Consider the following 15819-nt stretch of genomic DNA (forward strand, 5'->3'; position numbering starts at 1 on the left):
TCAGATCGTTTGCGAACCTATGCTCCCAGCTAGGCAAGCTCCATACCTTCTGACATTTTCCTGCCCTGTTTTCTCCTGCCTGATACCTGTTGCCGACCTGCCTGATACTTGTTCCCGAGCTGTTTCTGGACCCGTTTCTGCCCTCCTCATCTATCCCGACCATCAACCTGTTTTGCCCTGTTTCCTGCCTGTTGCCGACCTCTTTTCTGGACTCAATACCGCCCATGCTCTCCCGTCCTGGCTATCGACTAGTATCCCTGGTACCTACGATTATCCACACGGAAGTGCCACTTCTGCATCCAGCCACCTGCTACCCGTGTCCGTCGATCATCAGATCGTGGAAGCAAGCACTGCTCCCTCTCTTTATCAATAAAACTGAGTAAACAAACGCTACTGGGTCCTGTCCTGGCTTGTGACAATTATGCATTTTTGGGCTCGAGTGACATATACTTATAGTCAGGAAATATATGTTTCGTGTGGGAGAGCATACCCCTGGCCAGAAAAAATGGCCTGGAAGGAATGGGTGCCGCCAGGTTGTACTTGCCCAAGACACACCACTGGAAGTGGTGCCTTTACGACCCAGGTGGTTAAGGGATCCGTGAACCGTGAATGATTACTTATACACAAGTGAAGGTTAGGCTAACCATTAATGGTCGATCATAGTCTTTTTCAACAGTGTTGGGAGTAACGGGTTCCTGGAATGCCATTCCTTATCTCTGTTATGAGTAATGTAACACGTTATTGATAAAACTAACTAACTCACCTGTCGGTACAGCACGGTGCATTACTCTGCTACTTTTTTTTTTAAATAGATTGTAGATTAAAATGTCATTGAAGGTCACTCACAAAGCATCATACAACCTTCAATCCACCAGCAACACAAAGATGGGAAGCATCAAAGTACAGTGTGCTTATATGTCCCTACACAATACAACCGAAACCAGTATGAATTTCTCCCTACTGATATTTGCCCTACCATATTTACAAAGCCATATTTCCAATTATAAAATACTGAAATCAGGGTGGCCAGGTTCATATGCGCGTACTTGGTAGGAGGCTAGGTTTATACGGGAACAAGTCAATCAATGGGGCAAACGTCAGCACAAAATTTTTGGTAAGAGTGCTGAATGTTAGTCTTTTTTTATACGTAAAATGATCTATACACCACACCATACACCAAGGGTCTCCAACCCTTATCAATGTAAAAGCTACTTTTGATTACTAAATAGAGCATAGGGCACCCAAATTGATATCATACCTGTCAACCTGTACATTTTTGCCGTACAAAGTACGTTTATTATGTATTTTAAGACGTGTACGACGTACAAGAAAATCTGTACGGAAAAACACAAATTTGTCAATTATGGGCACCATCCGGTATACACAGACTATCACGAAACGGCAAATCAATCAAGTCAAACGAGTTCGCCGCGGTAGCCTCTATCTCCGTATAGTTTTTTTCCGTTGCAAACGAAACAAGAGGTTTGATGCTACTGTGCGCATGCGTCTGCCGCCTCTGATTTCATGTGGTAGTTATGTAGTGAAAGGAAGTCTGTCTCTTTTTGGAGAACCGGCTTTTTCGGCTCAACTCATTAAAGAGAGCCGGCTCCCAAACGGCTCACTTGCTTTGATGCATTATATTACGAATTATGATGTTGTATAAAGAAGTTAAGAAAAAAAGGAAGTATAAAAGGAGAACATGAAAAAAGACAGGTTTGTGGTTATCCCTTTAATCAGTATATTACCAACAATAATTTAATGCAGAAAATGAATTCATAATTTGAATAAGAAAATTCTTAATTATATTGCATGTATTTTTTCCTTCCACAGTGAACGTCCAAGCTACTTTATTTTGGAACTTTTTTTTTTATCATAAACCTAATTCATGTCGAGCAACTCAGGATCTCACAACAAAATATTAATGAACAATATATATGATATAACGAAACACATGTACAATATAACATGTTAAACTACATAAACACGTTTAAAAAAAATATGGAGATTATTTTGTATTTTGTAAGGGAAAATACAACATTTTGTAAGGGCATGGAGCCCTGGAGCGCGACAGGTACGGATATGCATTTCTGGAATAACAACTTACCATGTAATTATGTTGTCACTTTGTTATTACCAGGTTAATTATTAGAAGTAGGGTTGAATAGACTCGGTAAACCACTAAAATAACCAATTTATTGGAAAATCACAATGATCCTGCTCTAACGGCTTCATTACTACAGCCTATTAACAACATCACAGATAAATGCAGCCATGAGGAGTAATAATAGCCAACACAAAGCGGTAAAACTTAGCCAAGTCAAATCATGGTTTGGCAACTGGTAACTTTCCGAACTTACAGTAGCTCAGGAGGCAGAGCGCTCGTCTTGAGATCAAGGGATCCCAGTTCGAATCCCGGCTTGTCCGTGTTACATGTCGAAGTGTCCTTGGGTAAGACACTGAACCCCTAATACCCCCAATAAGCAAGTTAGCATCTTACATGGCTGCAATACAAGGCCGCTATTGGGAAATGTGGAGCACATTGTAAAGCGCTTTGGGAAGTCATTGACTTGAAAAGCGCTAGAGAAATGCAGATGATTTCATTTTTCATTTTATTTCATTTCCGACAAAAGAGAAACTAAATAGTTACTTCCAGGATTAATTATGCACAAGATAAAAGTTAACGTGGAAAGTTTGAGCCATGTCATCTCACTTACGTCGCTTCAATTCTTCTTGCCAGCGCTAATAAAATCAAGTCATTTCTGAAAGGCACATCACCTCAAAAATAGAAATGTATGCCTTTTGTGAATGTAATTATCAATTTATTGTAACATATCTGAATAAATTTGACTGTTTTATGAAGCACACCCATGTGCCATGAAACTAAGGATTTGACTGTGATTTAGACAATCTGTATCGTGACCATTCTACAATACACACGTGCTTTATTTTAAAATGGAAGTCGACCCAAAGCATTTCCCAACTATTATCTGATGAACGTGGTGTTTTAAATCATATTGAGTGCTCGGACTATGAGCCGTTTTGAGCTTTATTATGATTATGATCACGGTTTACCTGCTTTTTAAGGCAGAGCCATAATTGGTCATCAGTTGAACCCCGATCAACACGAATGGCCTCTTCCATTGAAATTAGAGGTAAGATCAAACCTAAAAAAAATCCAGCCCGACTCAACCCCGCGGTTATTAAATCCTGACCCAGCCAGAGCCCGACAAATTTACTTGACTGGGAAAGAGTCCAAAGCAAACCTGAATTTTAATATTTTATTGATCGTAAGGTCATTCCAAAGTGCAACATATTGGCATTCAAAAACACTAAAAGAAATTAAGAAAAACATTGCCATAGTGTCATGATTGCCGATTCAAGGCACCTGTGACTGCCAAATGGCGCCAACAGCCCTGTGAGCTGATTGGCTTATAAACTCTTTTTAAATCCCCGGCTTTCAAGAGGACGCCGTCAGATCGTTGCGAACTGATGCTCCCAGCTTGGCAAATTCTCACTTTCAGACACTTTTCCTGCCCTGTCTTTCTCTGCCTGATACCCGTTGCCAACCTGTTTCCGGACCTGATTCTGCCCTGTTCTGCCATTCCGACATCCGCCCCGCTACCTGCCTGACACCTGTTGCCGACCTCGTTTCCGAACTCGATACCGCCCTTGCTCTCCCGTCCCGGCTAACGACTAGTATTCCTGCAAATCTACGACCATCCTTGCTCGACACGGAAGTGCCACTTCCGCGTCTCCAGCCACTTGCTACCCTTGTCCGTCAGATATCGGATCGTGGAAGCAAGCCCTTCTCTCCCTCTTTATTAATAAAACTGAGTAAACGAGGGCTATTGGGTCCTGTGTCTGTTTCTGGTTTGTGACATATAGCCAGTAAATGTTACTTTTATAGAGCAAGTGCAGGGAAATAAAAATGTAATCACTCAATTCTGAAAGAAAATATGGGATCATGAAAAACAGACACAGAAATAACAATCAAAATATATCACTAATATTTAGTTGCACCACCTTTGGCTTTTCTGACAGCTTGCAGTATTCTTCTTGAGGCAGGGTCAAGAAGAAGGATGCCTCTCGTCTCAATAAACTGGCGAGGAAAGCGAGCTCTGTTGTGGGCACAGAGCTCGACAGCCTGACAACAGTAGCTGAGAGACGGGCACTGGAAAAGCTGCGGTCAATCACGGACAATTCATCACATCCACTACACAGCATTATATCCAGACAGAAGAGCAGTTTCAGCGACAGACTGCTGTCACTGTCTTGTACTACGGACAGACTGAAGAGATCTTTTCTTCCTCATGCCACGAGGCTCTTTAACTCCACCCGGCGGAGTAAAGGCCCACATTAAACCACACCCCCTACATTGAATATTACCGTACTTTTATTGCAGTGTGTATTTTATGTAGCACTATTTAAATACTCTATACAACACGCTACAGTGGGTATTAGCACGTCACATTGGGTATTTGTATATTGTATTCTTTTTGCTTTATTATTGTATTGTTCTCAGTGAAGGGATGCTGCTGGAAATGTGAATTTCCCTGCGGGGATGAATAAAGTATCTATCTATCTATCTATCTTCATCAATCTGGTGCCAACTCTATTTGATTGCAGTTGTAGTTCGGGTTTTAGTTCATACCAACCCTCAAAACAGCAGCCTCTCAGAAATGGGTAAAAATGCGGATTCTTGCTTTTGAAAAGAATATATTACAAACATAAATGCTCTGTTTAAATAAGTAGAGGCTCATATAACATAGTAATGCTTGAAAATCCTTTGGGTTGACTTGTATTTAATTTACAGGTTAACAAATGGATGCAATTCCATCTGAAGTGTTCTCATTACAGGCAGAGTTATTGGTGGAACTCTTCTTGACTTGTAATAAATATTTGGTTACACAAACATGTAAAGCCTTCAAACTACTATCCCATATTTGTTTTGAAGTTCTTGATTTATTCAGTTCTGAGTATCTTAGACTGACTGAAGTTAGCAACAAATCAGTTTCATGTCTTTTTTTTTGGGGGGGCCTGGAAACGACATGCCTTTTGTCTGCAACGGCATGTCGTGTTGAACCGGACCATCTGTTCCGTGGTTATTTCCCTTCCTGCACCCGCCCCTTCTATTTATGCCTTGTCACACTATAACTTTGCAACTACAGCCAGCATGTCATTAAAAAGACTCAACTATTCTTTGGTGTTGTCCCCGACACAATGCCCACCGAAATAGTACGAAAAGCTTCACATGGGGCACCACGGCGCTGCGCTGCAGGGTGAAAACAGTGCAAAAGAGGTGTGGAAAATGAGAAAGGAGGCGATGATAAGAATAAAACTGAAAGGAAAGCGTGCAGAGTGGACTGAATGACTGCGAGGTCACGGAGTACAGGGGAAAACAGAGTAGGAGGGAGTTGGAGAGAACATGGAGGATGCAGATAAACAAAATCCTCTTGTTGGATGAGCCTTACTTAGTCAAGCTCACTCTAAGAATGAGCTGGTATGAAAGGATAACGCTGTGTGTTCAATACTTCTTACCAGGTACTTTTGAGGTGACTTTGTATAACACATGAAAATCCTTGAAAACTGTTTCAATCCATTATATAAAAAAAAAAAAAAATCATCCTTAGATGTACCGTATTTTCCGCACTGTAAGGCGCACCTAAAAGTCTTAATTTTTTTCAAAAGCTGACCATGCGCCTTATAATACAGTGCGCCTTATATATGGATCAATATTAAATCGCAATGTCTCGCAACTTAGGCAACAGCCGCCGACTCGATTTCCCCCCGAACGTGGAGTAGTCCGCGGTGTATGCTGGGATTTATATACCGGGGTTTCATTGGCTAACCAATGTGTCAATCATCATTTGAATCGATCGCTATTGGCTAAAGTTATTCGGAGCCTCGGATAGGCTAGAGGGCCGAAACAAACCCTGCAATTGGCCGAAAAAGATGTGTCAATCATCATTTGAATCGATCGCTATTGGCTGAAGTTATTCGGAGCCTCGGATTGGCTAGAGGGCCAAAACAAACCCTGCAATTGGCCGAAAAAGATGTGTCAATCATCATTTGAATCGATCGCTATTGGCTGAAGTTATTCGGAGCCTCGGATAGGCTAGAGGGCCGAAACAAACCCTGCAATTGGCCGAAAAAGATGTGTCAATCATCATTTGAATCGATCGCTATTGGCTGAAGTTATTCGGAGCCTCGGATTGGCTAGAGGGCCAAAACAAACCCTGCAATTGGCCGAAAAAGATGTGTCAATCATCATTTGAATCGATCGCTATTGGCTGAAGTTATTCGGAGCCTCGGATTGGCTAGAGGGCCAAAACAAACCCTGCAATTGGCCGAAAAAGATGTGTCAATCATCATTTGAATCGATCGCTATTGGCTGAAGTTTTTCGGAGCCTCGGATTGGCTAGAGGCCCGAAACAAACCCTGCAATTGGCCGAAAAAGATGACTGAATAGCAAGCTTGCTAAACTACGCCATAAAGAAACATGTTTCATTAGTCTGTATTTGTAAATATTTTACTCTCGTGGATTTACTTCACTAACGGTTGTAAGAAGACCATGGTTGCGTATCATTATTGAACGTGAGAACTTAGGTGAGCTATGCGGCTTTATATTTTCCCGGTATCTTGTTTTAGAACGATCTTGATGTTGCTGTGATGAGTTGAGTGAATTAAACTCAATTCCAAGTGTTTATTGTCATATGCGCAGTAAAGTTGCGAGCGAAAGAGAAAATAGAAACTAAGGAATGGTTGGCATTTCTTGAATCCCAAGACTTTAACCTTCCGAATGATATTTGAAATGACGCATTTGAGTGACATCGTACGGACACCGCATCCACACGTATTTGCTTCTTTGCATGCTTTGGGAATGTTAAGGGGGTAATCAGTTTGACTGAATCATCTGACTGTTTTGTCGACGTTCCCATTGTAGCGCCTTATAACCCCGTGCGCCCTATAGTGCGGAAAATACGGTAAGTATTCAGACAGTGTGTACATTGACATGCAGGCAATAATTCGACCAGAAATAGACCTTAAAAGACTGAGACCGATTGTGTGTACAGTGGAACCCCGGTTTTCGAACGCCTCTCAGTTTGAACCAATCGGTGTCCGACCAAAAATTTAGAGAAATTCTTGCTTCACTGTTCGGTCAAAAAATCGGAGTTCGAACGCCGGTAATGCGTGAGTGGGTACGCTAGGGTGCGATGCTGAGCGGCGTACGGGTGTTTTAGCCCCTTATTATGCCTCGGAAGAAAGTCAGTGCACGTAGCAAAGTTGCTACAGGTGCAAATAGAAAAGTAGTGCGTACAACTATTGCATTTAAGAAAGAAATAATAGCCAAATATGAAGAAGGTGTGCCAGCGCCTTCTGCTGACCACCACAAAGGTAAGAAATCCTATTCATAAGATTACGATAACGCAAACGTACGATTAGCCTGGGTTAGCTTTAAGTTTACGTCAAACATTGAGGGTGTTGGAACGGAGCCCAACATTGAGGGTGTTGGAACGGAGCCCCCTTTCCAATGAACCGCTCACCACTTGTTGTGCAGACTCGGGTGACTTGTAAACGACCTGATTTTTTTATTTTTACACGTTCATGTTATCGTAATCTTTCGTACGGAAGATTACGATAACGCGGACGTACGATTAGCCTGGGTGAGCTTCATGTTTACGTTAAACATTCAAGGTAAACATTCAGGGTGTTGGAACGGATTAAAACGATTTACATTATTTTTAATGGGAAAAAATGATTTCGGTGATCGAACAAATCGGTTTTCGAACAGGGTTCTGGAACGGATTATGGCCGAGAACCGAGGTTCCACTGTATTTCGACTGCAATGGTTTGGTTAGTTCAGGGGTAGGAAACCCAAAATGTTGAAAGAGCCATACTGGACCAAAAAAAACAAAAACAAAAAAAAATTCTCCAAAGACGCAAAAATGTAAAAGCCTTTCATAAGCGTTATAAGTCAAGTCAAGTCACGTTTATTTGTGACGCCCTTAACCACAAAGAGTTTCAAAGGGCTGCACAGATCAAGGACTATTGCAAACTACAGACTATTATGACACCATCCCCCTTATAAGGAATGCAACGCATGTTATATTTATACTAGCTATGTTAACCAACTATCAACTCTGGACCACGTGACTACTCTGTTGAAGGATGTCGCCTTTATTTTCATTACAATAATAATGAATATCAGTTTGTTTCATTGCATTGACAAAATTGAAGAAATGTAAAACAGAATCTGTAAACATTTTTAGAAAAGCGGCATGTAGCCAGTCTGCAGGACGAAAGAGCCCTTTTCAGCACCTGAGCCGCATCTTGCCGCCGGGTTAGTCTTTTAGTTTTACTAAAACCCTCAAGTGTATTGATTGGACACTTCTGGTTTATTTTCTGCCCAGCCCACGGAAATACGAAACTCCATATGTAATGGATGCAACAGGTGTATCCATCCATATATAGTGTAAGTCTTTGCTTTTAGCAAGCCATGTAAGAGCACATCTTCTAAACCAGGGGTCTCAATTTTTTGGGGGTCATCGTAACTTGGGTCAGGGTATTTGTTCGACCTCGTTTCACCACAAAATAAGCTTTAAAATTGAAAAAATTAAGAACATTCATCAATAATTTAATAAAAATGTAGTTGTAGTTTAATTGTAGTTAATCATAGTTGTAGTTAATCATATGCGAAATCCTCAAAAAAGGAAAGTTTAACTACATTTGAATAGGAAATGATTAGAAAGAAAGAGAAAGAAAGAAATAGAAATAGAAAAAGAAAGAAAGAAAGAAAAAGAAAAAGAAAGAAAGAAAAAGAAAAAGAAAGAAAGACAAAGACAAAGAGAGAGATAGATAGATAGATAGATAGATAGATAGATAGATAGATAGATAGATAGATAGATAGATAGATAGATAAAGTCATATTCTAATGTGTGTATAACGGTCTTTAACCTTTCATATGATGAACACAAACTGGTTTCAACATGGCTTCTTGCAAAATCATTTATTGTAAAATTGAACTCCTGTAACGTATGACGACACGACCGAAAGAAATACAGCCGACTTGTGTTCTATAACCATGCTCAAGCTGAATAAACATCTACGGGACACTTGGCTCAAAGGCAGAATCTCATCTAAAATGACATGCAAGGTGCATCCACTTTCCATTTAGCTTCATTTTAACGACAGGGATGATCTCCTCCCCAGAGAAAGCATCTACAATTCTTAGATTGGATGTACATATTATAGCGGGGCCCTCACAATATGGTCCCACGGGATGCAACGTGCCCCTGGGCCACATGTTTGAGACCCCTGCTCGTCACATATAGGACGAAGCAATGGAGCTCACTTTTTGAGCGCAGAGGAAAAGGGCACCATCATTTGTTAGATTTGGTGAGTGACATGAGTAAAATAATCTTTTATATACAGAGAGCCCTCGCTACTAGCGCTTTGGTTATCGGGGGTTGACTGCTTTTCAGATTTTGAATTAAATTGTATTTATTGTCATTAATATAAGTATATTGTTCATTGTGTTCTGGGCAGAGAGCAGACAGCAAATGCAATCACTGGGGCAGGTTAGGGAAGAGGCTTTGTGTGTTTGGTAGGCTCCAGTATATATATATATATATATATATATATATATATATATTGATAGAGCAAGAACTAGGAATTGGCTTTCTTGGCAGCGTTATATTTTCCAATCATCAGCCCCAAGAACGGCTCTACGGAATGCATGCGGTCTGCTCACAGCTAGTGGCTGGTAGACAGTGCTCCAGCTGCGGCTTACCTTACACTCGCCGTTTACACAAGCATCCAGAGAGTCGTCTCTGCACGGTGTGCCGTCTACCACTGCTGGCGCGCGCTCCGTGTAGAAGTTGTACCCCTCTGCCAGGCAGTTCAGAGAGCAGGTCTTCACACCACCTAGACCCAACACAAACAACACACTTCATTCACCGAGTGTTTGGCATCTGTCATGATTGCCGATTGAGCTGAGCTGCGGCGGCTCAATTTGCGCCAACAGCCCGGACAGCTGATTGGTGGACACTCCCTTTTTAAACCCCCGGCTTCCAACAGGAAGCCGTCAGATTGTTATGCAAACTGCTGCCTTCAGCTCAGTAAGCCCTTTCGTCCGACTCCGTTTTTGCCCCGCTTTTTTCTGCCTGATCGGACCTGATTACGCCCCGTTCTGCCTGCCTGTTACCTGACCTGTTTTGCCCCGTTACCTGCCTGCCTCCTGCTACCGACTTCGCTTACGAACTCGACACCGCCTTTGATCTCCAGCCCCGGCCAATAACTTGCTATTCCCGCCGGTCTCCGATCCTCCTCGCTCGACACGGAAGTGCCACTTCCGCGTTCCCGCCACCTGCTACCCGTCTTCGTCGATCCGCGGATCGTGGAAGCAAGCTTTTCTCTCCCTCTTATCAATAAAGACTGAGAAAACGAGCGCTATTGGGTCCAGTCTCCGTTCCTGGTTCGTGACAGCATTCAAGGCAAGATATAGAGACGTTTCCTTCTCGAACGACACAATGCCACATCCACCAATCTCCTTTTCTTTCAGCACATGGTAAATACTGTATTTGTAATCGCTATCTAACTATATGGTAATCTCCATTTTGAATCGTGACATTATCCGCAAAGACGTGACGTAAACAACTTGCAGGGGAGCGGAAAACTGCGCTGCTGATAATGGCTTCAAGTTTGTGGCTGCACGCCGCCGTTGTCTTTCTGCAACTAAAGTGGCGCACCGCTTTTGGCAGTCCGTAACAGTAACAGTGTTGAAACAGCGGAAAAAATCGTTAGGTTACCCCGTGACTGAAATAACACCGGAATGTACAGCGTTATCTATAATGGCGTTATTCCCAACGCTGTTGACCAATAATTCAAAAATCAATTTCAAAGACAACATTTAGGTAACCTATAGCCTGGAGAAGGGTGGGCGCCACCTGGATGTACTTGCCCAAGACACACCACAGGAAGTGGTGCCCCTATGACCCTAGTGGTTAAGGGATTCAACCACCCACAATCATTAGGGTCACACATGTGAATCTTGTGCATAAGTGTCAAACTCTGGGCCGCAGTGCAATTCTTAAAACTAAAATTAGAGCTGGTCTGCATGTATTACACAGCACTGTAATGCCACATCCACTGCTAATACTACAAATCCCATGATGCTCTGTTGATGTTTTGTCTTAAATATTAGTTTCAAAACAGGATGCGAGCAAAGTTCTTTTGTAAAAATGTCACAAAGTTTTGCAAACGAGAAGGAAGCTGACGCATTTACCATTGGCACGGACTGTGCTGGGTGAGAGAGAGAACGATGTGCATGCGCTATGTGTGTATAGATCTGCCCATCCTTACGACTCACCCAATCAAATTGCTTTGTGTGCTTTGCAGGCATTTTCAAGTGTTTACAGTTTTTGTCGTGGGTTTAAGTATCTGAACAGTGAACACACATCGTTTTATGAGCTTCCATATAAAAGATTCCGATGTAGAGCCAAAACAGGGTCTATTGGTGTTACACGTTGATGATTAACTGTGGTTAAAACTGTGTCCTATATATACACCGGACTGAACCACATTCAATTAATTTGCAAATATATCAAGTCAATGTTTTTGCCAACATTGTACTTCCGATACCCCGCGACTCTACTGAGGATGAGCAAAGGATGGATGGGTGTACTTCCACTAAAAAAATGTAATCAAATACAGTTTTGTCATGATTACTGATGCGACACCGCAGATTCTGATTTTCTCCCGATCAGTCTTTGTACCCAGTCCTGTCTGTCGCCTTTTGTCAGTCCGTCTGCGAACCTCAGTTCACTAGGCAAGCCTTTTTTGACCCTGACTCCCACCTGTCCCATTTTTTGCTCCCGTCTGTCCCCCGGCTTTGACCCGCTTTTGATCCTAACCATGTCTACTCTCCGGTCCCAGCTTTCGACCTCTTTTTGTCCCCGACCACATTTTTGCTCTCCTGTCCCGGCTACTGACCAGTTTTTCCATCCCCGACACTGCCATCGCTCGCCACAGAAGATCCACTTCCGCGTTCGGAGCACAATCAGTTTCAGAGCGGCCTGCTTCCCGCGTCCAGCAATCACCGGATCGTGGGCGCAACCCTTTCTCTTTCTTCCAATAAAACTTGTGAGAAACGCAACGCAAGTGGGTCCTGTCTTCGTTCTGGTCCTGACAGTTCTGTATTGTAAACCAACTGAATGAATCCGCAAAATGTAAGTACTATGTAACAAGAGACTATTTTTTTGAAAAGAGATGTTTCATGTAATAGTTGAAAAGACAGTTGACCTGGGTTGGCCATGCAACCTTTCCAAATTATTACAATTTGAAAAACTTACCAAGTGTTGCTGGAAATTTAGCCCAATGTAACTTGATTTGATTTCAGGTTTTGGACATTTTCAATAAGTATTTGGTTGCCACACTCGGGGTTGATGTTGCCCACGTTTTTTCCAAGCAATGCTCACAAACTATGTGTGATTCCTCAGACCCTTGGAAGCTAATGAAGGATTTTATACATTTTACTATAAAGGATTTTATTAAATACAAGTTACATTTATCGAGTGCAATGAAGATTTTCACTGAGTGAGCTTCAGGTCAGGCCGTTCCAAATGCGGAATGTTTTGGCTGGGGAATTTTGACAACAGGACTCTGACGGAGAAGGCCAGACGCACAAGGACAAACATCGCGACGCTCTTCTCCGGGATGATGGAGCCCACATGGGGGGCTTTCCGGGCACGCCCATGGGAAGAGCCAGCACACCAGCTCGTGGAAAAAAAAACGTGGGCCGGGAGAAGAACTTCAGAAGATCGATGGTGAACGAGAGAGGAGGCACATTTTTTATATTTAATTCCTAACACTTACCGGGAACATTGAGTACAAGTACTCAAAACTGAATTAGTCACAGCTATGGTCTTAATGGTCTGCTCTTCAAATCACTGAAGACCTCCCAAAGCGCTTTACAATGTGTTTCACACTTACCCATTCACACACACTCACACACCGATAGCAGAGTCAGATATGCAAGGCTGCTTATGCATTAGGGATTCTTGCCCAAGGACACTTCAACATATAACACGGGAATCGAGCGCTTAACCTCCTGAGCTGATATTAAGTGGAGATAACACATATCATTTTCATACGTAAAATAAAATATAGTTCTCCCAAAATTCTGAAAATTCCATGAAATGATTAGCATTTGTTCGCTTTTTTGCGTACTGAAACAAGGAACTTAAACTCACACACGTGAGGTAAAATTATGTGGTTGGAAACTGAACAAGTGAGTACAGATGGTGGACGATCATACAAAAAAATGAATTTATGTTATTTTTACTAACCTCACTCTTTACTTGCTCAATTTATTTAGACTGACTTTTCCTGCAGTCCCTCAAAAAACTTTGCACAGTCCATTTAAAAAGCAGCCGACCGGTTTACAGTATATTTTTTCACGGACGCAGCTCAGCAGCTCTCCTCCAAGCTGCTGTGGACATTCTCCTGCGCTGGCTTTGTTTGTGCTGGCTGTGTTGAAGTATGTACTGGCAGGTTTCAATGATAAAGTGGTCAGACCATGAAAAACTTCAATTCCCATAGTGCCTAGCTTTGGCGGGGCAATTGCTGCTTGCAGCTGTGCGTGCATTACAACTCGCAGGCTGTCCCGTGGGTTAAGTGTAAAGGATAATTGTTCTTAAATAAAGCTTTCTACGAGAAAACCTCATTTAATGAGCTGGCCTGGGCTGAGACTTGACAGCTGTTTCCTCAATAGTGCAAGGGGTTTGGGAACCTAAGGTTCATGAGCCATATATGGCTCTTTCGATGAGTACATACGGGTCGAAAATAAAATGCTAATTGAGCAAATTTCCTCTGTAGTGTTCCAATTTTGACAAGCTCAAAGTCAAGTCCATTGGGAGACAATACTGATGATAGGTTGGTCGTTTTGGTTGTAACATTTCTGTGTGAATATAACTTGTTTTTATATTCCTAAATATAAAAACAATCTTTCACACACACACACACACACACACACACACACACACACACACACACACACACTAAGTAACGTTTCAATAATTAGTCTAATTGCATCTCTTGTATGTTTATCAGTCTTGTACTCTTTTATTTTGAAGTCGCATTTCCGGTGTATTTTTCTGTTTCCTGTGTGAGTAAAGTTAACTAGACACACGGGAGCGGGCAGTGCTGCCGGGGCACTCGCCCGGGGTGGGCCACAGGAAAGTGCTCTCCCGCTTGGGAAATTTATTTACCTTAATGCGTGTTTTTATTTGAGTAATTCTGCCAACATAGAGTTTATATAAGTTTTAACTTTAACAACTGATTATTTAAACTGTTTTGTCCAGTATCAGTGTTCTCGTTTGCCCGCGTCCCTGCGTCCTAGACGCATTATTTTTGCTGGGGACGCATCGTGTCAAATCAACGTGCGTCCCCGGGACGCAACTTTTTTTGACACGAAATCTTCATTATCATTCTTTAACAAAGATTTACCGCACTCCAAACTTTTCGTGAGGCAGATCCGCCATTGTTGTTTTGGTCTCGCGGTTCGAATTTTCGTCTGCACGCCGATCTCCAGTTCGAGTTGTATAGTGAAAGTCCGTTTCTTTTTAGAGAACCGGCTTTTTTGGCTCAACTCATTAAAGAGAGCCGGCTCTCAAACGGCTCACTTGCTTTGATGCATTATATTACGAATGATTATGTTGGATAAAGAAGTTCAGAAAAAAAGGAAGTATAAAAGGAGAAAATGAAAAAAGACAGGTTTGTGGTGATCCCGTTTGATGAGTATATTACCAACAATAATTTAATGCAGAAGATGAATTCATAATTTGAATAAGAAAATGTATTATTCTACTTAATTATATTTGCATGCATTTTTTCCTTCTACTGTTAACGTCCAAGCGACTTAATTTTTAAACTTTTTTATAATAAACCTCATTCATGTCGAGCAACTCAGTGTCTCACAACAAAATGTTCATTAACAATATATATATATGTTCTCCCCGTGCTTGCGTGGGTTTCCTCCGGGCAATCCGGTTTCCTCCCACATTCCAAAAACATGCATTTCAGGTGAATTGGCCGGTCCAAATTGTCCCTAGGTGTGAATGAGCGAATGACTTGTCTGTCCCTGTGTGCCCTTCGATTGGCTGGCAACCAGTTCAGGGTGTCCCCTGCCCACTGCCCGAAGATGGCTGGGATGGGCTCCAGCCCCCCCCCGCGACCCTAATGAGGATAAGCGGTACGGCTAATGAGATGAGATGAGATATATATGATATAAGGAAACACATGTACAATATAACATGTTAAACTACATAAATAAACATGTTTGGAAAAAAAAAAAGATATTTTTGTATTTTGTAAGGGAAAATACGACAGTTTGTAAGGGCATGGAGCACACTAGATTTTGGGGACCCATCGATCTCTGTTGGGACTCATAGATTTTTGAGCATGCGAGTCCCCGGGACCCATCACTTTTCATAGGTAAAATGAACACTGCAGTATACTGTATAAAGAGCACAGTCTTACCTACGGTTTACAGTCAAGGTGTCACACTAACAGACCCCGTTTTGGCTGTACATCGCGAAAGAATCCTTTATATGGACGCTTGTTAAATAATGTATGTTCACTGGTGAGACACTTTATGCCAAAAACCCACAGAACAAAGTCTAATTACCCATAAATGCTAGCCAAATTTTTCAAATCATCTAACACCACACAGAGAAATATATTCATTGGTTATCTTCACCGTTTATCCTCAGTAGGGTCGCGGGATTGCTGGAGCCCATCCCAGCTATCTTCGAGCAGTGG

General features: G+C 42.0%; 1 protein-coding gene across 1 annotated transcript in view; it reads right to left on the reverse strand.

Annotated features, from left to right (window-relative positions):
- Window positions 1–15819, reverse strand: part of adamts10 (ADAM metallopeptidase with thrombospondin type 1 motif, 10) — a 112631-nt gene that overhangs the window by 25080 nt on the left and 71732 nt on the right. Inside the window, exon 17 of the mRNA XM_088349315.1 lies at window positions 9791–9924. Within this exon, the coding sequence (XP_088205441.1) occupies window positions 9791–9924 (134 nt within the window). The remainder of the gene's footprint in view (window positions 1–9790; window positions 9925–15819) is intronic.

The sequence above is a fragment of the Urocampus carinirostris genome, chromosome 12 (assembly GCF_059441175.1).
Source record: "Urocampus carinirostris isolate Australia breed hairy pipefish chromosome 12, RoL_Ucar_1.0, whole genome shotgun sequence".
In the NCBI taxonomy this organism is placed as follows: Eukaryota; Metazoa; Chordata; class Actinopteri; order Syngnathiformes; family Syngnathidae; genus Urocampus; species Urocampus carinirostris.